This window comes from Trachurus japonicus, chromosome 6, assembly GCF_045865225.1.
Source record: "Trachurus japonicus isolate A0001 chromosome 6, Traja_1.0".
Classification (NCBI taxonomy): Eukaryota; Metazoa; Chordata; class Actinopteri; order Carangiformes; family Carangidae; genus Trachurus; species Trachurus japonicus.
The window spans coordinates 1,739,812-1,763,368 of NC_140912.1; the positions used below are offsets into that span (position 1 = coordinate 1,739,812).

At 42.4% G+C, this 23,557-nt stretch overlaps 1 protein-coding gene across 2 annotated transcripts in view; it reads right to left on the bottom strand.

The window, feature by feature from the left end:
• The window catches only part of LOC146985328 (uncharacterized), a 97,682-nt gene that overhangs the window by 8,070 nt on the left and 66,055 nt on the right, over positions 1–23,557 (bottom strand). Inside the window, exons 16-44 of one of the 2 annotated variants that reach the window (XM_085778251.1) lie at positions 23,061–23,120; positions 20,620–20,679; positions 20,328–20,508; positions 18,609–18,717; positions 18,358–18,483; positions 15,682–15,724; positions 15,375–15,486; positions 14,125–14,281; positions 13,152–13,219; positions 11,707–11,761; positions 11,422–11,596; positions 10,534–10,640; positions 9,753–9,899; positions 9,549–9,658; positions 8,678–8,821; positions 8,378–8,503; positions 8,167–8,284; positions 7,950–8,070; positions 5,673–5,803; positions 5,512–5,588; positions 5,304–5,370; positions 5,098–5,212; positions 2,956–3,038; positions 2,664–2,855; positions 2,424–2,579; positions 2,171–2,241; positions 1,975–2,019; positions 1,554–1,601; positions 1,252–1,446 (exon numbers count right to left, since the gene is read on the bottom strand). In XM_085778251.1, the coding sequence (XP_085634377.1) occupies positions 1,252–1,446; positions 1,554–1,601; positions 1,975–2,019; positions 2,171–2,241; positions 2,424–2,579; positions 2,664–2,855; positions 2,956–3,038; positions 5,098–5,212; positions 5,304–5,370; positions 5,512–5,588; positions 5,673–5,803; positions 7,950–8,070; positions 8,167–8,284; positions 8,378–8,503; positions 8,678–8,821; positions 9,549–9,658; positions 9,753–9,899; positions 10,534–10,640; positions 11,422–11,596; positions 11,707–11,761; positions 13,152–13,219; positions 14,125–14,281; positions 15,375–15,486; positions 15,682–15,724; positions 18,358–18,483; positions 18,609–18,717; positions 20,328–20,508; positions 20,620–20,679; positions 23,061–23,120 (3,199 nt within the window). Of the gene's footprint in view, positions 1–1,251; positions 1,447–1,553; positions 1,605–1,974; positions 2,020–2,170; positions 2,242–2,423; positions 2,580–2,663; positions 2,856–2,955; positions 3,039–5,097; positions 5,213–5,303; positions 5,371–5,511; positions 5,589–5,672; positions 5,804–7,949; positions 8,071–8,166; positions 8,285–8,377; positions 8,504–8,677; positions 8,822–9,548; positions 9,659–9,752; positions 9,900–10,533; positions 10,641–11,421; positions 11,597–11,706; positions 11,762–13,151; positions 13,220–14,124; positions 14,282–15,374; positions 15,487–15,681; positions 15,725–18,357; positions 18,484–18,608; positions 18,718–20,327; positions 20,509–20,619; positions 20,680–23,060; positions 23,121–23,557 lie in introns of both variants that reach the window. The other variant, XM_085778252.1, reaches the window with a different exon arrangement.

Here is a 23,557-nt window from a genome sequence, read left to right on the forward strand (position 1 = left end):
TTTAAGGATCCGTAAGAACTAGGGGTGTAACGGTACACAAAAGTCACGGTTTGGTACGTACCTTGGTTCAGGGGTCACGGTTCGGTACGGTTTCGGTACAACAGACACTATTGAATGTAAAACTGAAATCTGTCTAGTGTTATGAAAGTACAAAAAAAACTATTATTTAAAAAAACAAACAAGAAACTAACATCAATGTTGGTTTATACAGTTAATTTAGACTAGATGCCAGTTGCTTTGGTGATGTTTCTGGTGTCTGTGTTCATGTCAAGAGGCTTATAAGCAGCGGGATAAGTTGATACACACAAGTTGTTTTTTTCCTTGCACCAGTGATTGACATGTGGGAAATAGCGCCGACGGACTTTATCTGGTCGACCTGTCGCGAGCTGCTACCAAAGTCCTTCATTCCTCAATATTAGAACGTCTCTGCTGCTACACAGTCTATGGTCGCGAGCCGCCGCTGTTGTGTTTGATTGAGAAGCCACACGGTGACATAACTGAAGCAGACAGCTCTCCTCCTCTAACTTCACACCAAGGGGGCAGTTGTCGGTCTGAGAAGTGAAGCTCACTTCCGCGTTCAAAAAACTGCAATCCCCTCGGATTCCTCTGGGGGCTGGTGTCAGAAGGGAGCATTCTCCATAGACCCCCATGTTAAAATCGCCGACTTTACATCCTCAGTAAACATGTTAAAAGCCTGGTGTCAGAACGTTTTTTCGTCTCAATCGATAGTTTCTACCCCCGCACACACTCTGAGGGGGGTGAATTTTTTTTTAACTCTACCGTTTTACTGTTATTAGGTTAAAATTCTGGCCAATTAGGGCGCGGAAACGTTGAGTGACAGGTCCGAGCAGCTCCGTGGACAGCTGCTTCGAGGCCAGTGGGCGGGTTCTCGGCCGGCCAATCCAACATGGCGCTGTCCAGGCCGCCATATTTGAGTCACAAAAACGACTCCACAAAACCAATGGGTGACGTCACGGACGCTACGTCCATTCTTTTTACAGTCTATGCTTCACACTCATCACTTCACTTCTTCGTCTGATATGACAGTTGCAGGCAGCTTCGAGGCTCATTACCGCCACCTGGATTGGAGTGAGGACTCAACTTTTTTTTTTATATTCACTCAGACGTATTCGTCGTGTGACTGTGTGCACCGAACCGTGACCCCCGTACCGTGACGGCACGGGACAAATACATATACTGTTACACCCCTAGTAAGAACCCTGAGTTTGATGATGGACGCAGTCTGCGAACCTGCAGGCTGGCCGCCTCCTGTCGCTGCCTCTCCAGACTCCTGTGTTTCTCCTGCTCCACGAGGGAGGAGGGGCGGGAGGAGGATGAGGAAGAGAGCGAGGAAGAGGACGAGTGTCTGGAGGAGTTGGCGGTAAGCCGGTCGTTCAGGGCCTGTCGCTGGTCCTCCACAAAGGAGTCCTGCTGCACCACAACGGCCTGGAGGAGGAAGAGGAGGAGGAGGAGACGGGAGAAGTGAGGGACTGTAAGTGTGTTTCCTGTTAGTGTGCTTTTCTTTGTGTGTGCCAATAGGTGTGTTCCTGTACCTGCAGTGAGATCAGCAGGTCATGGAGATGTATCACGCTGTGCTGGACCTGCTGGAGAGACACAAGCATCCTGTCACTGGCACAGACAGCTGGTTCATCCCCACCACCTCATACAACTTTAATGAGCATCTGTCAGCTCACTGCCTATGCAACGCATAATAGTTCATATTTCATCTCAGTATCCACAGTGTTTCATGTGCTAGAATATTGTTCTGAAAGGAAATCAGGCAGATTTTGTCATTGAACTCCGACTCACAACCAGTAAGTCTGAGCTGTAAGCACCTTATTAGTGAAAAAGAAGAAGGGCAGTTTGCTAGCCTAAAGTAAATAACCAATACACCGCATACTTACATTACAACGTATATTTAAATTACATCAATACAGCTGTATTGCTTTATAGAAATAAAGCTCACACACTTACTTCATTGTTTCTCTTCAATAACATCTGCAGACTGGCAGTGGCTCCCTGTGCACACACACACACGTAAAAATATTAGACACACATGAAACACAGGACTTAACCTCTGACTCTCATCAGCTGCAGTCAGTCAGTCAGTCAGTCAGTCAGTCAGTCAGTGACTTTATTAGGACCAACACAGACATACACACACACACACCTTCTTTAACACACTGTCGGACTCAGTCCTGCGGAGGTCCAGTGACTCCTCCCCTTCTTCCTTGTCTCCATCTGAGGAGAAATGGAGGAGAGAGAGGAGAGGAGAGGAGAGGAGAGGAGAGGAGAGGAGAGGAGAGGAGAGGAGAGGAGGAGTTCAGATGTGTCAGTATTTGACCTGCTGATCAGTCTGGTGGATTCTGCTCTTCTTCTCCTCCTTTGTTTCATCAACTACATATTGAGTGTGTGACTCTTACTCTTGCTGCTGTTCATCTGATGGCTGTCGAAGCCTCCGAACGTCTCTGCTCGGCGGGGCAGGCAGACCGGTCCCACGCTGCCCCCTGTCAGGCCAGCGGGGGCACTGCAGCCGGCTCCACCCACTCCACTGCTGACTAACGTGTGCAGAGTCTCCACTGGAGACAGATGGACACGGTTACACACGGTGTGAACGTCTCATCTCTCACACTCACACAATACCATAAAAAGCTCCTGCTCACCTTCCTTCAGGGCGTCCTGTATGATTGGCTCTCCCTTTGTGACATCATCAGCTGTGGCCCTGAACAGCATGCGCTCCCTGACAGGTGGGGTCGTGTCCTCAGGAGCGTGACTACCGTCTCCCAGCTCTCTGAAGATGTGGATCTTCTCCTCCAGTAAACAGATGATCTGCTCGTCTTTCTTCTGGAGAAGCTCTGGAGAATAAAACACACAAACACAAACACAGGGATTCATGACTCATACAGTAAAACACAACACAATACGACACAACACGACACAACACAGTCTGTTTACCTCTGATCTCCTTTGCTCTGCTCTCCTGCTGCCTCCTGTCCTCTTCTGTCTCGCTGGGGACTCCTTCATCCTCGTCTTTCTCCCTGTCAACACACAAACACACTGTGATGTTCATCTTGCTGACAATCAAAATCTTTAACAGTCAGAAACATGTTGCGATTGCTTTTTAGTTTATGGTCAATAAAGAATCTACAAGCTGTTTCAGTCCAGATCTATGGATGTTTAATTTTTCATGAATTTTAATCACTGGTAAGATTTCCTAAAAAAAATGTATTTATTTTATTGTTTTAGATTTGTTTGGGGCCTTTTTGCCTTAAAGTGACAGGATAGATTATTTTGTTCTCCGGCACAAAAGACCAACTATTCAAATCAGACCTGTGGAAACACAGCAAATCATTTTCATATTTTTTGGAGCTGTTCCTCTGTGGCTCCATTTTCCTGGAGGCTGTTTTTAAATTTCAAAGTCATGTACCTGTATGATCTGGACTTGAATATACAAAGCGGGACAAATACCTTTTGAGTGTGTTGTTAGTGGGATGTAAAAAGGCTTTGACCGGAAAATGGCTTAAGGAAGAGAAACCAACAATAAATGAGTGGATTGATATAATTTATAATATATATTATGGAGACAATTACATTCAACCTAAGGAACCAAAGTGATATTTCTGAAGACAACTGGTCAAAATGCCTCAGCTATGTGTCAACTGTAAGACCTGATTTCATATCGATGGCAAAGATAAGGTCAAACCCTTTAATAGGAAATGTTTTTCCCTATTTCCAAGCAGCATCTTTATATTTTTATGTATGATGTGCTTATGTTGACTCTGCTGTTTTACTTAAAGACCCCCTCCCATGAAAATCGTGTTTTTCGTTCTTTTCATTCCTGTGGCATTTTTCTGATGTTGGAGGACATATCAGCAGAAAATGAAGTGCAAAATTGCATTTCTGAGTTTTTCTGCCTTCAAATTGCTGTGAACCAATGGCAGACGCAAACTGGCAGTTTCAGGGAGACTGGGGTTGACGTGTCACAACCCCAGGGGAGGGCACTACTGCTACAAGCTCCCGCCCCGCTCTGCATCTGGCTCAGAGGTGAAAGGCTTGACAGCTTGGTGAAAGGCGGCCGCAACAGTCTGTATGGGTCCGCAACAGTTTCTCACCGAGAAAAAACAAACAAACGTTTTTTTTTAACAGCGTTTCACCGTCTTTCATCTCTGTCAGTCAGCCCCTAGTTCAGCTGGACCCGGTCTCTCTCTTGCGGGCACACACACACACGCACACACAGGGACACAGACACACACACAGCTGAGGGGCAGAAGCGCTTGTCGACCGGCGCAGAGCAGCGGTGGTGATAATGAAGCACCGTTGATCACCGTCACTGAAACGCTCAGTGGAACCGAGACGTGCTGCGGTGCGCCCAGTGGAAATGATTTTGGCTAAAAACTTCATAATCACAATTTAAGACCACACAGAGAATGCTTTAAAGGGACAACAAGGAGTTTCTCCATCGGCAGAACGAAAAATTCCGCGACAATAAAAAAGTCTCATATTAATGTGGATGAATCTACGCTACCCACACTTGTTAATGGGCCCATTTTCGATAAATACATCGTTTTGTCTCTATCGTTATTTTGTTATTATTAGTGGTGGCGGAAATGCTGGGCGAGCTGACCAGAGTTTCCTTACTTTCGGTTTCGCGGCGAGTTATGAGAATAAGGCCGCCGAATCGCCGTTTATGGTCGGAACTACGACGGTATCTGATCGTCTTCCAACCTCTGACTTTAATTCTTGATGAATGAAAACATGAGTCTGTCTTGCGCCGGTCAAAGAATTTCACTTTGCTTTTCCAAAACTCCTCGTTGTCCCTTTAAAATAACCAAAAAGGGTTGTTGGAGGGGGACTTTAATGCCAAAATCCTTCCCTCGTCATGCTATGTTATGTTGTATGTTTTGTGCCCAGCTGACACATATGTGTATGTTACTAAAAGAAAACAAATAAAAAGTAAATTAAAAAAAAACACGACACGCAGAACAGATCAGCACAGTCAGGAATCGATCCGGCGATCACTGCATTGGGCATTGCCAACATGGGACGTGCTCTTAACCACCCGACCACTGAAGTCACTGAATGCGTGTGTGAACTCACATGCAGTGCATGGCGTCCTGTATAATGGCTCTCCACGTGTTGCGCTCCTCCTTGCTGCTGGCCAACACCTCCACCATCTCTGGTCTCTCTGTCCCAGCCGTGATCAGGAAGAGACCTGGAGAGGGACAGAACCTGAGTCAGTCACAGTCGGCGTGTCAAACTTCACACATGATGCCATAGAAGAAAAAAACCGAAGGAGAGCTGACCCCGCTCCTCGTTAGCCACTTCTCTAACGATCAGGTTCTGAAGAGAGATGACTGTGGAGCGCTGGTCCTGAGGGGCAAAAAGGTTCAGATCAAACTCAGGACTCAAGACAAAGTTCACTGAGCACAAAGACAGTGTACGTTTGTCACACAGTGTGAATTTTTTTTTTTTCGAGAGTACATTTACGTCATGTTGAGATGAGCTACTTACCAAAGAGGCAAACACATACTTCTGATCCTTTTCCTGAAGAAAAACCAACACGTCAGACAGGAGCAGGGCGCGGACGTCTGCAAAACACCAGGACACAGAAATGAGGACAAGTCCAGGAAAACAGAGGGACATCCTCTAGAGAGGTGGACAGACTGAAAAACCTTTGAGTCGTCCTGCAGAGTTCTTCAGCTGCAGCGCTCCGTCGTGCAGCAGCTTCCTCCCTCGGATCAGGTCCTCCTTAGCAAACATCTGGCCGCTCTTCATCCTCATGATGGACTTACTGTCGGTGCGACTGGAGACCACACAAAGCTCAGGTTACACATCAAGGTACAGAGAGGTGCAAACGCAAAAGACAAACTCCAAATGTGTACGTATTTAGGAGTGGAACAGTTCACAAAATCAATGGTTCGATTCCTATCACAGTTTTGGGGTTACATTTTTTAGTTTGTTGTATATTCTTGTGTTTTTGTTATTTTTTTTCTCTTTTTTTTATCATTCCAGAAATACCAAACATCAGCATAAGATAATATATATTGTAAAGTAAGACATGAAAATAATTTCAGAGAAATGTATACCTTTCAAGCAAATTAATATTAGAACGGTCTGTAGTGTCAAACTCACAGAAAAAATGTACAAAACAAAATTTTAATATTATAAAAACAACATGAAATGTTCTGTGTCCTGTTCTGAGTCAAGCTGTTCTTCACAGACCTTACTGTACTGAGAGCAGTTATGATGTTGCACAATTACACTGATCTATCTTCTCTGTACGTCTACATGTTATTCTACCTGTGTTGAATGAGTTGAGTCCTGTCTCTTGGTGCGGTGTATTGGACAATGTGATTGGTTTGTATAATCTATGTAATGTACAGTATGCTGTTTTAATTGCTTTTATTTATTGAATTATTATCAACATGTCTATTACCATCTGGTGAAGGGACTGTCGATGAAAACCAGGCCTCAGCTAATTCGGGCACATTTACTTTCTGTTCAGAAATGTGGATCAATGTGCACTGTCCCTTTTTAAAAATAAAGAATTTGAACATAATATAACTGGTATAATTATGCACTAAATGCTCCTCTGGACATTAATGTAATGTAATATGCACTTTTTGCACTAGTTCTGTGTCAGTGTTAAGCTGCTCTAAATGATACCTCGTTGTTATTTATAATTGTGTTATTATGACAATGACAATAAAGTATCTAAAAGTAAAGTAAGTATCTGGTAACAGCAGTTTTCTAACACTAGAAAGATTAGACTTGTGTGTCCTGACCCCAAAGACCAGCACAGAGCTCGTCCTGTCTGTTACTGTAGCAGTGAGAGAGTGAGAGATGCAAGTGACACTATCACCCTTTAGGTTTACAGCACAGTGCATGCCGACAACCAGTCCAAGCTGCACAGAAACAGTCAGAGCCTTAAAGGGATAGTTCACCCAAAATTCAAATTTCACTCAGAGCACATCCGTGCCTTTTTGGAGTTACAGCGGGGCTCCGTGCAGCACTGCATTGCCTATGATGGTGGCGAACGGGGCTCACTTTTCTTCGTCCAAAAAGACACACCAAAAAACATCCAAATACCTCCATACCTGTGGCGCGATTGGCACTGACACAGGCAAAGCAGTGAGCTGAGACACTGGGAGCTTCCACTACAAACAAGCTTAAAATATAGACTTATTTAATTTTTTTCGGAACAATTTCTCATGTTGGGGCTTCAATACAAGAGGGACATTACAGACGAGCAGTATGAAGGTATTTGGATGTTTTTTTGGTGGGTCTTTTTGGACGAAGAAAAGTGAGGCCCATTCACAACCGTCATAGACATGCAGTGCTGCACGGAGCCCCGCTGTAACTCCAAAAAGGCACGGATAACTCTGAAACTTCTCCCAGCCCTTAGTCGACATGAGGGTGAGTAGAAAATTAGTGAAATTTGAATTTTGGGTGAACTATCCCTTTAAAAGAATAGTTCACCCAAAATTCAAATTGCACTCATTTGGACGGACCAGGAAGAGGAGCTTCCGTTACAAACAAGCTTGAAATATAGACTTATTTAATTTTTTTCGGAACAATTTCGCATTTTGGGGCTTCAATACAAGACGAACATTACATACGAGCAGCATGGAGGTATTTGGATGTTTTTTGGTGTGTCTTTTTGTTACGAAGACAGTTTGCAGGTATCCATTTGCAACCGTTATATGGACATGCACTGCTACGCCGAGACCCCCTGTAACTCAGAGAAGCTACGGAGGACTCTGAAACTTCTCCCAGCCCTTAGTCCACATGAGGGTGAGTAGATAATGAGTGAAATTTCAATTTTGGGTGAACTATCCCAGTCATGTAGATTTTCTGCTAACGATCTGATTCAGGATCTGACACTGGTCTAGATTCCAGTGCCCCGGTACAGGTAGGATGAGGGTCAGTGTGTGGGTGTGTGTGTGTACCTGTGGACCTCCCTCAGCCTGTGTTTCTTCTCCTGCTCGTTGACCTTACTGTCCACCGCTGCGATCAGAACCTTCACACAGCGCAGAGATTCACAGACATTGCCGTGGTCTCCGTCCGAGTCTGTCGGAGCACAGAGGAACACGGTTACACACTCACACACTCGGAGGTCTCAGAGCGTTTCAGCCTCTCTGGATGTTTCCAGGTCCTTGAACTCACCTTTGGTGTGTTGCAGGATCCTCTGGATCAGAACAGGGTATTTGGTAATCCTCTGGGTCACCAACAAAATGCACTCTGGGATGCTGAGCCTCCGCACGATGCTGCTGCTCATTGTCCTCTGAACAGACACACAGAGACACACAGGTTACCTCAGGTTAAAACAGAGACAGAGACAGCAGCAGCAGCAGCTCCCTGACATCACCCAGCTCACCTTGATGAAAGCCTGGAAGCGTTTGTCTTTGGCCTGCAGGTCTTTGTAGAGATTTACAGCTTCGTTGTGACGACTGCAGAACTTCCCATAAATCTTCTTCATGCGTTCAGCGCTGCAGTCTGAGAACTGAAGAGAAGGAAAGCACATTCAGTATCTCCTGTGGGTAGAATTCCTATACTGTATCACCAACAATCAAATGATCATGAAGTCTTTTGAGTTGAGTTGTGCTCCCCAGAGGAGGAACCCTTCCTCTGTCATCATTGCCAGTAATCATCTAGCATCATGACTGTTTTGTCCTACCTGCTGGACGAGGATGTCCCCGATGCGACAGATGAGGAAGTTGCTGTTGTTTTGTCCTGAAATTGTTGAAGCTCTCTTAGTCTCCAGGAGCCGGTTGAGGAAGTCTGTGTGTGTGTGCAGCAAGTCGTCCAGGACGGGGAAGATCTACAGGAAAAAAGAAATCATTAGACTTTAATGAAGATCATTGTTCTTATTCATATTTCCCTGAGTGAGTGACAGCCTCTCAGCTCATTGATAACTTTGTTTAAAATTATATTTTCATTATTGCAACAGACAAATGAACATCAAACAAAACTAGTAATAATAGTAAAAAAATAATAATAATAAATAAAATGAAAAATCTGAAAATAAATTAAAAATAAGACAGGCAGTTAAGTAAGTAGGCAAGGCAAGGCAGGAAAATTAACACATCTGTCTACCAAAACTATCCCATTTTTCTTTTATCATATCATTTTCACGATTTAATCTCCCCAACATCTTCTCACACGCCACAGTCCCCATCATCTGTGTTTTCCACATACTCAGTGTGGGAGCTTGGGGTTCCTTCCAACACCTCAGAATAGTCTCTGCACATGTTATTAGGCCAGTTTTTAATATTCTGAAACTATATTTGTTCAACAGGAGTACCACAGTTCTGTCTCCAAGGAGACATACAGTAGTCTTGGTGACCTGGGAAGTTCACAATTTAATGATTGTGCTCATATAATCTATAACTTTTTCCCACAAGGGGAGGATCTTAGAACATTCCCATAATGCATGGATAAATGTGCCACTTTCTGCCTCACACTTCCAACATAGATCATTATTAATTAAACCCATTCTGTTAAGTCTTGATGGTGTAAAATAATATCTATGAATAGCTCATTGATACCTTGTCTAGAATGTCTGTCTCCAGCTGGACCTCCCTCTGAAGGCCTTTGTAGTACACCTCAGACATGATCTTCAGTGTCCTCACATGGTGGATCTCAGTCTGGTACAACTCTGAGGAGAGAGAGAGAGACCCTTGGTCAGGGATGTGATGGAGCTTTCACACCTACTGCCGATCTTCCAAAATGAATCGTATAGGTGTTTTTACCATAGATGACGTCCTGTCTCTTGATTTCCTCTTTCTTCTGTGCTTTCAGGAACTTCTTATCCACCGAGCTGCTCCAAGAGTCAGCCTCCAGGTCTTTGATGTCGCACTCAAACTCTCCCATCAGCTGATTGTCCATCATCTCAGTGCCTGCGCACACACAGACACACACGCTTATCAACAGTTTCATTACACAAATGCAAATAAACTGGGAGGTTATGGGAGAGAGAGATGGAGTATATATTTGATTCTGTGAGTTGTATTTGTTTTGTTTCATTGATGCTTTGGCAACATAGTTCTCGTAAAATTCATGCCAATAAAGCGAATTTGAATTTGAGAGAGAGAGAGATTATTGATTCTTATTGATTATTTATGTCATTTAATATTGTTGTTGTTTTTTATTATCATTTGTTACTGTCTTTATTTAAGAACAATATGTTTTATATATAACAACTTGCAACAGTCTAATGATGCCCAATCTTACCACACACACACACACATATTATTTATTTTTTAAGTTTCATGTCATTTAGACTATGTATAAGAGAGAGAGAGAACTTGATCAGCACACACGTGCAAGCTCACACACACACACACATAGGGTAAATAATTTTATGTATACTTTTTATTTATTTGTATATTGTTGTATACTGTATATTTGGTTTCATGAGTTGTATTGTTTCATTGATTCCTAATGCTTTGGCAACATAGCTCTTGTAACTGTCATGCCAATAAAGCAAATTTGAATTGAATTGAATTGAATTTAGAGAGAGTCTGTTGGTACCTTCATCAGTCAGAGACTCAGTTGAAGCGTTGACTTTGCTCCCCTGATGGAGAGAGTCTGTGGACTGAGACAGAAACTTGAGGCCTCTCAGTGGAACATCGTCTAATCTAGAAAGGAATAAAAACCAAGAACAAGTTTTATACAGGTTCAATCTCTAAATGAGCAGAACATCAACAACGCAGTTTGGTCTACAGCTGTGACCATGAGCAAGACATTTTCAAGAGGAAGACTGAACGTGTCTGAGGTGACACCACTGGTGCTGCTGGATGTTCCAGCTGCTGAGGGTGAATCATTAATATTAAACTAATTCATTGTATTGACAACCTGAAAACAGACCTCAAACATGGCAATAATTACGGGATTGTAATAGAGGAAAAAACAAGCCATTGTTGTTTTTCTACTTCTTTTAGTCAGGGATGAAGTTTGGTTGTGCTAAACAAAGCAAACATTTACAACTTAATGAATCTTTAATTCAAAATCTTCCAACACTGACTTCAGATCAGATCATGGTCTCTGGTGAAGAACAATCTGCCTTATCTTTATCTAATGCTGCATCATTGGGACGCTGGCACTTCAAACATGGCTGACAGAAGAGGAGCTGTGGTCTGTCACATTTTCAAAATAAAAGAAAGAAAATCAATTCCACTGACTAAAAGCTCTATTTCATCAGAGAGGGGCAGGTACTATAAGTTTTCTTCATCCTGCTCCTTTTCATTCATGGTGACAATGTGTACATTATGTAAATATGTGCAACCATGTGTAGAATGTATACCATGAATGGAATAAATCAAAATGAAATGAAAAGTAAAAGTCCTTCCTAGAAATGAAGTGGAGTCTAAAGTACACTATTTGTCTTATATGTAACACAGTAAAAGTGTCTCTCCTCACCCTGCTATGTTGCTGGTGGAGATGCTCTTGGCCAGGTTACTGTGTGGATTGAAGATGCTGGGGTGTCTCCGTGGAAACATCACAGTAAGCTGGTCGTCAGGCACTGTCACCGCAGACCAGCGTTCCCGTGACAATGAGGAAGATGTGGATGATGTGGATGATGCTGAGGATGTAGCTGAACAGAAACATCAAGGTGCACGTTTAGGACTTTTAGGACAGCTGTTGACAGATGTTTGATCATGTGTGATACTGTGAGATGTTTGTTATAAGGATATGTGTTCTTACATTTAGTCCTCGTGGTAAGAGCTGACCCAGGAGCAGCTTCTGGCCCCAGCTGCTGCTGAAGGTAAACACAGAGTCATTACTTAGCAGGATGTGGACAGTGAGGTCTGAGCTCTTGTTAATCACCAGTTACACACATTGATCACTGCTGTCAGTGTGAGTCTCTACAAGCTGCTGACACACTCAGCAGCCTGGACAGCACCGGCCTCTGCTGTCACACACACATCGGAGCGGAGTCAGGGTCACACAGTAACAGCAGGTGAGACTGATTCATGAGTCACCTCTGCTGTCCCAGTGATCTGATCAGTGGTCAGCTTTAAGTTCAGGTGTGAACGAACCCAACGCACACTGAGGATACTGTGAAAGTGCAACTCCCTCTGTGAAATGCTGGTGGGCCAACAAATTATTTGTTGTATGAATGAATACTGCTTTCTGTAAAGCGCTTTGGGTATCGTGAAATATATTATATATACAGTAAATGTAAGCCATTACTATTATTATTTGCAGAATAACTGTTCTGCAAATAATAATAATTAGTTACTGAAAAAACACCTTATGTCATAACCTTCAGTGTTATTTTCCTGTTAATGTTAATTATGCATCCTTCTTCCTTTCTTTTGTTGTTTATGTTTTATAGTTTTTCTATGTTGCACTGTACATTTTATTGTTTATTTCGAATCTTTGGTTTATCTTGAGTTTCATGTAATTCTTAGATGATGGGAGTGGAACTTTGTATATGCCTTCCAGGCTTCGTTCCCTCCTTTTTTTAACTTGTGCTAAATAAAAAAATCTAAATCTAAATAATGGCTAACATTTATATAGCACTTTTCATGACTGTTATCATGAAAAGTGCTATATAAATGTAAGCAAATAAATAAGTGCAAATAATAATAATAATAGCTAACATTTATATAGAGCTTTTCATATACTATCATGAAAAGCGCTATATACTGTAAATGGAAGCCATTATTATTATTATTTGCAGTATGAATTTACAATTCAAAGTTGTAATTATGAAAGAAAGGAAAAAGTACAATACTTTCAACATGTTTAAAAAATATCTTTCAAAACACTGAAAATGTCTATTGAGGCGATGATAGCTAATGACAGAAACTTTAATAATTGTTTCCTCTGGATACCTTGTCTCACTACTGTATAAGGAGAATCAAGAGAAAAGAGTCAAGAGACAGAAGGTGAATTGACAAGTGATATCAAACAAAAATAAAAATTGAGCCCTCCTTGTTTTCAGTTCAGTCAGCTCCATATTTGACTTTTGTCATTAAAAAAGGACATTTTAAATATGATTAGCTATGTATACATTAGAAGTATTAGGAATATTGTTAAGGAGTCAGATGTGAGCTGTCAACATTTTGTGAGTCATGAGTTAAAACAAGTTGTGAACCACTGCTGTAGGAAACTGTGACCTGTAGGTGTGTGATCAGACCTACCTTTACTTTGCTTTTAGTGCAAACAGACACACTCTCCCTGCAGCTCTTATGGATGTAAACTCCACAGTCTGTAAACAACACAACAACAACAACCATTACAAACGTGTTCATCTCAAGTGTAAACCAATTCCTCATTGCCGGAGTGAAATAGATTACAAAGCAGTGATAAACACACAAATACACAAATACACTCATATGCGAACGTCATTCTCCTCAAATTCCTGTTGGTTTCATCTAAAGCTCAGTGTGACACAGGCTCCCTGACAGAAATGAAATGTCTACTTTTTGCAGATGATCCAATATCACTTCCTCCATCTACTGAAGTAGAGAAACATATAACTAAACATATCTGGGACTAAATATTAACCTCTACAGGAAATGTATGATCTCAGAGCCAAGTGAAGAAGAAAAGGCCTCAAAAATGGCTCAAACACCCAGGGACAACCCTGATACTTCAACATGAAAGAGAGAGAGAGAGTCCTTTAACCACATTCTGGGCAAAATTCCCACAATACAGAAAAGAGCGACCTTTATCAGTCAGTCAGCTGAGGAGCAGTGATGTTTAGGTGAACATAGACCAGTGGACAAAGTACAAACAAAGACTTTCAAAGCAGTGAAGAGATCAGCCATCAACAGGTGAGACGTGTTGACTTGTACTGCCACACTGAGCACAGACTGTCCCATCTAATTAATCATTAATAATAATCCTAGAACCAGGAGAGGAGATGGATTCATTGAGCAGCAGCAGAAGCAGATTATGAGTTTATTTCTTCAATAATTGCTCCAATAAGTAAATAAATGTGTTAAACTGAGCATCATTATAAACTGTAATGAGACAAATACATCACAGGGAAACTACTTCAGACTTCAGGAGGAAGAAAGGAAGGAAGGAAAGAAGGAAGGAAGGAAGGAAAAAAAGAATGGACAGACAAAAGAAAGATGGAGAAGAGGTGGAGGTGTGAGTGAGTCTTACTGTTGCAGAGCAGAGTGTCCTTGTTGTGCAGAGTTCTTGTGCAGTGCTGACAGGAGGTGGGTGGAGACTGACTGACCAGGATGAAGACATGACTGTTTGCACTCTTCTTTTCTCTGTCTTTACTCTCTCGTTCCTTCTCTCCTCTTCGGTCCTTCTCCTGAAAAACATATTGATGTTAGTATTAGAGAACTCAGAGACATCGAGTGCCACTCCTGTCAGCTAACAGGAACCAGATGCTGCAGACAGACAGGGGCCTCCCCCAGATGTTCCCTCTGGGTTTATTAGATCTGTCTTCCCCATCACCTGATCCAACTCAGTTGACACCTGTGCCCCCACTTGACCTGAGGGTCCAAAGCGTAAATCCACAGGTTCGATGATGCAACCACAAAGTCTATGATGCTGTGGTACCAACTACACTTATGAGCTACTTCAAACATTGTGTTTGTTATGGTCAAACTACAACCATCACATAAGTCCAGTAGTGAAGAACCACTCAGGTTCGGATCACAGAGACTGTTCCTCTCAACCATGACCCTCCAGATTTCTCCACATAGGTGTTTAAAGGGATAGTTCACCCAAAATTTAAATTGACATTTCTGCTGGGAGAAGTTTCAGAGTCCTCCGTGGCTTCTCTGAGTTACAGGGGCTCTCGGCATAGCAGTGCATGTCCATATAACGGTTGCAAATGGATACCAACTGTCTTCATAACAAAAGGACACACCAAAAAACATCCAAATACCTCCATGCTGCTCGTATGTAATGTCCGTCTTGTATTGAAGCCCCGAAATGCGAAATTGTCCCGAAAAAAAATTAACTATATTTCAAGCTTGTTTTGTAGCGGAAGCTTCTCAAAGCTCCTCTTCCCGGTTCGTCAAATTTGGACGAACTGGGAAGAGGACAGACCCTGGTTCGTCCAAATTTGATGAACTGGGAAGAGGAGCTTCCACTACAAACAAGCTTGAAATATAGACGTTCAGAGAAACCTGCTTCAACCTGTCACAGCGTCTTGTGGACGAAACATCGACAGAGACAGAGAAAACTTCTTCTTTGACTGTATTTGACATAACTGTATGGTTTCCCCTGTCTATCTGTTATATCTGTATGAGCCCTGGTCACACATGAGGACCAATCACAGCCAAGTGTGCTGCCATGTCATAGAGACTCCCTAAGACAGAGACATTATTTCAGTATGTTACTTCCGGGGTCACTGTGGATTATCTGCTTCAAACTGAAGGTTTGTAGTTTCTCACCTTGCCTTTCTTGCTCATCTTACTGCGGAGGTAGCTGAATGTCCGGCTGATCTTGGCTCCTCCTTTCACCTCAGCTTCACTCCGCAGGGGGCTGGGATCCTCCTCTGAAATACTGACACACACACACACACATCCATCTCATCTCATCTGATCTGAACTCAGTGCCTTCTAAAACCAATACACTGCACTGTATTGAAACTAAAATCCATGCATTAGATCACAGCTTGTCTACACCGTGATCCACAGATGGATTGTAAACCAATAGCTAATATTATAGTGAATGATCTTGATCAGTTTCTCTTCTTACCTGTATTCCAGTGAGCCAGAGTTACTGGAGAATGAGCTGCCCCCTACAGGAAGCAGAGAGGACACTGTTATCTGATCAGCAGCTGCTACGCTGCAGGTCAGAGTCTCTAAGGACACGGCGCTGAAAACTACGTCAGGATCCGAGATGACAAGACATGACTAAACAGCACAGAGAGGACTCAGGTCACAGGGACACTGCTGGGTTATCACCAGCTGTCACAACAGTGCAGCAGACATCAGTACAAGAGACAACTCTAATCCTGACTGAGTACAAAACATTCACATAATTAAAGCAGCACTGATGTACACTTCAGCAGTACAAGTAGTAAGACAGTTAAAGCAGCCATGTTGTCCGTCCACCACTTCCTGGTACAAAACAGTTTCAATTGTTTTAAAACTCAGCTACAACCTTCAATGAGAATTTCTGACCACCTTTGATGAGGGTCTGGTTTATCTGCTAATAGTAGAGTATGGAATTGTTAAACATTATAGTTCCTATTAGGTGATATACAGACTATTGCTAAATATGATTACATAGATGTGTTTATGCAGAGATTCTGATAAAATATATAAAGTTTGGACGATGTGTCTCAGAGTTAAAGCATTTGTAATTTTTCACTGCCCACAACACTATGGCCAGGTTCTACAATGAAAACTTCAAAAGTTAAAGGGACAACGAGGTAGTTTGGAAAAGCGAAGCGTTTTCACACTACATTTATGAGCCTCCGCGCACCGTGAAATTCTTTGACCGGCGCAAGACAGACTCATGTTTTCATTCATCAAGAATTAAAGTCAGAGGTTCGAAGACGATCAGATACCGTTGTAGTTCTGACCATAAACGGCGATTCGGCGGCTTAATTCTCATGACTCGCCACGAAACCAAAAGTAAGGAAACGCTGGTCGGCTCGACCAGCATCTCCACCACCACTAATAATAGCAAAATAACGATAGAGACAAAACTATATATTTATCGAAAATGGGCCCATTAACAAGTGTTGGTAGCGTAGATTCATCCACATTAATATGATACTTTTAAATAACCAAATAGAAACTCCTCGTTGTCCCTTTAATTGTTGTATGATGTCCTTGATTCACAAAATAGCAAATTAAATCCCAAATGGTGACAAACTACTACTACTGGATGGTCTTTTGCAAATCATGGCAAGTGCCTGAAGATTTTTGTGCATGTAGGTCAAACCAAGGGGGGAGGAAATGTTCTATGTGATGCTATACAGCCATCCTGCCTTGCAAAATGTGGGACCATATAAAATATTCACCAGTGTACAACGTTTTACAGAGTTGTTAAGCATCACAGAGCCGCCAAAAAGGCTATTTGTCTTACATACAGAAGGATAAGGGAAACAAAGGAGCGATAGGATTTCAACAGAACTTAAACTAATCAACTGGTTCAGTGAACAGATGCATTAATCTTCATCCTGGAGGTTTGTGCCAGTGTAACGGCAGAGATGAATTTACTTCCTTCAAGGCAATAAACTTGATGAAGCCCATGACATACAGGTGAAAGCAAGTTTAAAAAAAGAAAGCAAGTAAGCAGAAACTACTGTTTACGAGATCAAGAACAGAACCTGCTTTCTTTGTGGGGCGAGACCAAAGTTTGCTGAACAAGACTGGACACTGGACACTCAGACTGGAATCAACAGACAAGTTTTCACCATTGTCCAATAATGTGGTCTATGACAACAGCAGAAACACTGTGTTCATGCATGTTGTGAGCTTGCTTGTATGTGATTGGTTTATTTAGCGTCCTACTGGATGACATCACATGGTGTTGCAGTCCTGATCAATGAGCCCGTCATCTCTCATAGTCTAGCAGCAAGTACTCAAAAAAGGCTTTAGTGACCATTCTTAACTTATAGGCTATTATAACACCCATCACTCACTCGGAATGACCTAATTTGGCTGTTTTTAGAGAAGAGGTTGGTCAAAAGAAATCTTATTTACAATAAAACTGTACTAGATATCTCCATACAACCACTGGGTATTGTTCAACAACATCTTAGGGAATACAATAATTGTGTATTTGAAAGGAATTTATGATTTTCTGTTAAATAAGAAAAAAGTTAAGGGTCCCCCTTTCCCATTATCACAAAAATGCAATTTCCGCCTAAATTACAACTATGTTTTCAGGTTCATTTTTCATGATTTTTTAAAAGTGAATTCATTTCTGACTGACTGGTGATGTAGGACAGATACCTGGTTCATAGCTCAGCAAATATGAATGGGAAAAGAGTGAGCATTCTCAAGTGATGGGCTTTTTTGTCATCTTTCCATTAGGCGGACTGGCCTAATTTGTCTGTTTTACAGAGATTGGGGTAGTTCTAAATAATACCCCCCAAAACAAATTTTGCCCCAAAATAAAAGTTCACAACATCCATTTCATGAATAGGAGACCCTTCCTGCTAGTCTATCAGTTAAGTGAGCTGTATTATGAGTCAGCAACATGAAGCAGAGGCACAGGTCAGAGGTGGCCACAGTGTTTTTAAGGCTGGACACAGATCAGTTACTGTAGCAGCAGGTTAGTCCAGCATCAGTGAACAGCTGACGTCTCCTCTCTTCCTGGTTCTGCTGCTCTATGTCAGTTTTAGTCAACGTGTGGTGCTTGTAGGGCGGTGTTACAGGATCCACGCCGACAGGGGCAAACACTCATCATACTTACTCTCTCCCTCCTCTTCCTCACCACTGGAGGTTGAGTCGAGAGAAAAGCAGCGTCTATTTTTGGGCTGGAGCGAAGAGATACTGAGGGAGAAGCTGATTCGCGGCTTTGACGGAGGAAATCCTCTCACTAACATGAGTGGACGTGGTGAGGATGGACAGATGGACAGGTAGAAGAAGAAATTCAACAACTTCAAAAGAATACATGACAGGATGAAGAGAAGCAAAAAAAAAAAATCAAACACACAAACTCACCATCTACATCACGGTGGCTGATGGCGACCATGGAGATGGATTTGGTGAGGGTTTGGTGATGGAACATGACGGGACAGCTGGTTGTCATGGACAGTACCTGATGTGATGTCTACAAACACATGGAGGGAGTAGAACCAATCAATAATGGAAGATGATCAGATGTTTGGAAGTTTAACAGAACCAGGATGTGCTTGTTTCCTTTCAGAATAAAATGTGTTTGTGTCTGTGTGGCTTTTTGCTACAGTTTCCAGTTCAAAAACATGCAAGGTGAGGATGTGAGTGTGGCTGGTTGTTTGTCATTGGGCTACAGAGCCTCAGTCTAACGCTGCTCTGTCTGTTGTGAAATAACTATATACAATGTGTACATGTGTAATGTATGATGTAGCATTTAGACTCAATGACAGACTCTGTCATCTCATCCCAATTTATTTACCCACTCACCAATACAACACGAGGGGGAAACAACTTATAAAGGGAAAGAAACGGAAACTGAAATGTACCGTTAAAGGACCACAGACTTGGAATGAGGTTGAGAGCACGATAAAAGAGTCTGCATCTCTGTCTACTTTTAAAAAGAGATTAAAACAAAAACTGCTGTTGAAATATGTTTAATTCAAGCTTACAGTACAGTAGGTCGCTGCATTTTGCTTCATGTACCTGAGCCTGATGTGTTGTTATTGTGTTGCCATTGTGTTAAACTTTATACTCTCTGTACTGGAATGGAATGGAATTACCTCAGGTGGTTAGGGTTAGGTTAGATTTCAGGTAGAAATAGGAATTGTTTTCATAATGTATTTTATTGTTGTTTTGATGTTTTGGGCCCCTGTTCATAAGCTACAGATAGCTTATGGGGTTTCCCTTTTTACAAGATCATGTCTGCTGTATATTATGAATTGAATTTGGATTTTAAAATGATTTGTAAACAAAATGAAACAAAACAAAACAAAACACTATAACTTTAGTTTCTTTTCCAGTCATCTTGTTTTTTGTTGTTAGAAGCCAAAATATAAGAACAATTTTATTTGATTAACCACCTAGCTCTACAGCAGCCTTTGTCAAAGATACAAATTAGCACAGTGTTTTTCAACCTTTAGATCGGGACCCCATGTGGGGTCGCCTGAAATTCAAATGGGGTCGCCTGAAATGTCTAGTAATTGATAATAAAATTACTGATACAAATATTTTTTTAACTAATTATTATTCTTTGTAAAATTATAATTATAAACACCACACAATTATGTGGAAATAATATATATATATATATATATATATTTTTTTTTTTTTACACGCTGGAAGGTCAAACGGGAGACAAAGGTGGACATCTTTTGCTCCCATTGTAAACACAAACAGGTGTTTGTATGTAGGTACGAATGTGGATGAGTTTGTATTGTTGAATTTGTATTGTTGTATTGTTGTGGATAAGCTTGTATTATTCTTGGTGGACTGCCGAACAGAATTGCCCTCTGGGATTAATAAAGTTGATCAAATCAAATCAAATCAAATCAAATCAATCTTAAACAACTGTATTCTATACTTTCACTTTCTCGAATATAAATCGTGTTCAAATAAAATGCACTAAAAAAAATATCTGAGCTGGCGCATCTTAATTGACGGGGTCGCCAGAGATTTGTGATGTCAAAATGAGCCAAAAAAAGATTGGGAAACACTGAATTAGCAGACTGTTAACATGAACCTCCACAAACACACACACACACACACCTGGCTGTCGATGCTGCTGCCGTCTCCTTCCTGCTCCTCCTCAGTCAGGGAGACCAGCGACCCCCTCTCCTGGTCCCCCAGACGGAAACCTCGGCTTTCGGTCCCCTCCTCCTGGTCCCCCAGACGGGGACACGGGGTCTGGACCCCTCCCTGCTCCACCTCCAGACCCTCCAGGCTGTAGCTGGGTTTCAAACACACAAACACAGAGCTGAATTCCTCATGTTGTGATGCCGAGACCAGACCCAGGCCTTTTTACCCTCCAACAAGACCAGACCGCCCCCCACCTCTTTACCTTCTGTTGTCTATTTGCTGCTGATGAGGACGATGAAGGTTGGATGGACACCAGCTCATACTGGAGAGATGAAGAATGGATGATAGAAGACAGAGAGAAGAGAAGAGTGATGGGTTAATGATCATGATGATGTGATGGTGGTGAGCCGCGTTATGGAGGGAGGAGTGCGTTCTGATTTGACACCAAACTTCACCGGTGAGTGATTCATGGGCAGATGAAATGGATGATGGGAAAGACGGAGGAGGACACTGGTGTGATACTCCTGTCAGCAGACTGAGGCTGAGCTGATGATGATGTCTACTATACAGCTGCAGAAACCACCACACAAAGCTACAGACTCTATTTATAGTGTTTCACTTTGATTAATAGTTGCCCTGTCAAACTAAATACAACAGAAGACACAGCTAAAAAAAAATAAATAGGCAAGCTATTTATCTGATCTTCATATAAACACATATCACAGAGGTGTGTGTGTGTGTGTGTGTGGCCTCACTCCAGCTGGTTTATAAAGGAGGACGAGGAGGAATGTGGTTCTCTCCTGTTCTCATTCAGATTTGTACTGGACCAATCGGTGTTGAGAGAGAGACGTCCACACCGGAGCTCAGAGATGAGACGGTCCACAGCTGGACACATGTTTGTCTCCAGCTGCTGATCAGCTCAACACATCACTGAACCGCATTAGAATGAATCAGAGGAGTTTCCATCTCCACCCTCTCTCCGGCCAGACTTTCATTGCATTAATGACTTTTCCATTGGACACCATATGTATGTGTCTGTGTCTCTTTGTGTGTCTCCGTCTGTGTCCGTGTGTGTGTGTACTTGTACAGCTATACTGTACATGTGAGGACCAGTCGGTGTATTAAACCATCATTGTGAGGACATTTTGGGAAAGTGAGGACATTTTGGCCAGTCCTCACTTTCTCAGATTCCTTCCAAGGGCTGTTTGAGGGTTAAAGGGATACACCAAAAAAATTGTTTTCGTGTCTTGCCTCACTCCCGAGTCCATGATAAGCAGATAGACACCATCCTTTCGACTGTGCGTGTAGTAACAAGGGAGATACAGGCAGAGCTGGCGCACCGCTAATTAGCTTAGCTCAAGTGCTGGAAGTGCATAGGTAGTGTTAGCCTGCCTCCTACCCCAGTCGAAATCAGCAGTCAGAAGCTGATTTCATTTTAGCTCTAAACTCTGTAAATATATCACTTTATCGACATTTCAAACATTTTTAGGCGAGAAAGTAGCCGTTTAGATCAGCAGTGTGTCGTTAATTTGTCTAAATACCAGCTGTTTACAATTTTGTTCGGACGAACAACGCACTTCCGGTTACTTTCACAGAATAAAACACCCGTTGCCCTTTACATACAGAAAACCATGACGATAGAATTTGTGCTTTTACTTTGAAATAGGAAGCTAACCTACCCTCGATGTAGCTAGCTTGAACCAAAATAAACCGTCTTTGCTTGAACCCTCTGTTTTGACCGATCTCGTCCCGTTACCGGCATTTGACCGCTCAAGATGCCTTACCGGAGAGTTTTGTCAGCTCTGAGACGAAGATCGGCCCGCCGGTTTCCGTTTAGAGTTGCTGAAGAGTTTCTCTGATGACTTTAGGTGGAGTCAGGCCAACACTACACTACTACTACACTTCCAGCGTGTGAGCTAAGCTAATTACGGGTGATATGGGCTCTATCTCCCTTGTTACTGCACGCACAGTCGAAAGGATGGTGTCTATCTGCTTGTCATGGACTCGGGAGTGAGGCAAGACATGAAAAAAAAATGTTGGTGTATCCCTTTAAGACTTTATGATAACTAGGTTATTATAAATTAGGTTTAAGTTAGGTTAAGAGTATAGTAAAGGGGGCGGTGTTTAGCTCAGTTGGTAGAGCACCCGCCCCATGTGTTGAGGCTATAGTCCTCGCTGCAGGCGGCCCCGGTTCGAGTCCCGCGTCGGACGGCCCTATCCTGCATGTCATTCCCCCCATCTCTGCCTCCCATTTCCTGTCACACTCTCAACTGTCCTATCGAATAAAGGCATGAAAAGCCAAAAAATATACTTTAAAAAGAAAAAAAAAAAAAAAGAGTATAGTAAAGGTTAGGAATTTTTTTGGATGGTTAAGGTTAGGGTTAGGGGCTAGGGAAAACATTATGTCAATGAGTGTCCTCACAAAGATAGCCATACAAACGTGTCTGTCTGTGCGTGTGTGTGTATGGACAGTCATGTGAGCAGACTGAGGCCTCAGACATGACAACATCACTCCAATAAGAACCCAGTAATGACAAACCACTCCCGGACTCTGGTGTGATGCTGTGAACAGTAAAGAGTGAGAGTGTGACCTCACACTCTTAACCTCACACTGTCTCATCCTCGTCCTGTCTGCAGGACAGACGGGATGAGTGGCTCCAACTCACAGCAGTCGGAGAAGAAGAGTGTGTATTAAAGGTGTACCTTCTTCTGTGGAGGAGGGGCTTGGCTCTCTTCATCTCTCCTGATAGGCTCTTCATTGAGCTGGAGGAAGAGATGGACGGATAGTTAGTGGAGCGGGACAGAGGGACAGACAAGGGATCGATGAAAAAGATTAATGGGACAGATGTGAGGTTCTGACTATGTCACTGTCACTTTCACTGTATAGTTAGTTTAAATTTTACTCATTAAAAGAACATTTTTATTCAAAGTGAGTTAACCATGCAGAAGGAATCCTAGGGCAAATATTAAGTGCTACATCTATTCAATTGTGCAAAGAGATGACATGAGGGAAGTGGTAGTAAAACATGTAAAAGGAGAGGAGGTGTTCTTGGAAGAGATCAGTCCCTGAACAAAGAGAGGGACAGCCCTGCTGGATGTCCCTGACAGGATTCAGTAGTTTGTTCCACTATCAGAGAACAACGGTCTGGAATGAGAGTGACTTGTGAGAGTGTCACTGTATTCCTAAACATCTGTCCACA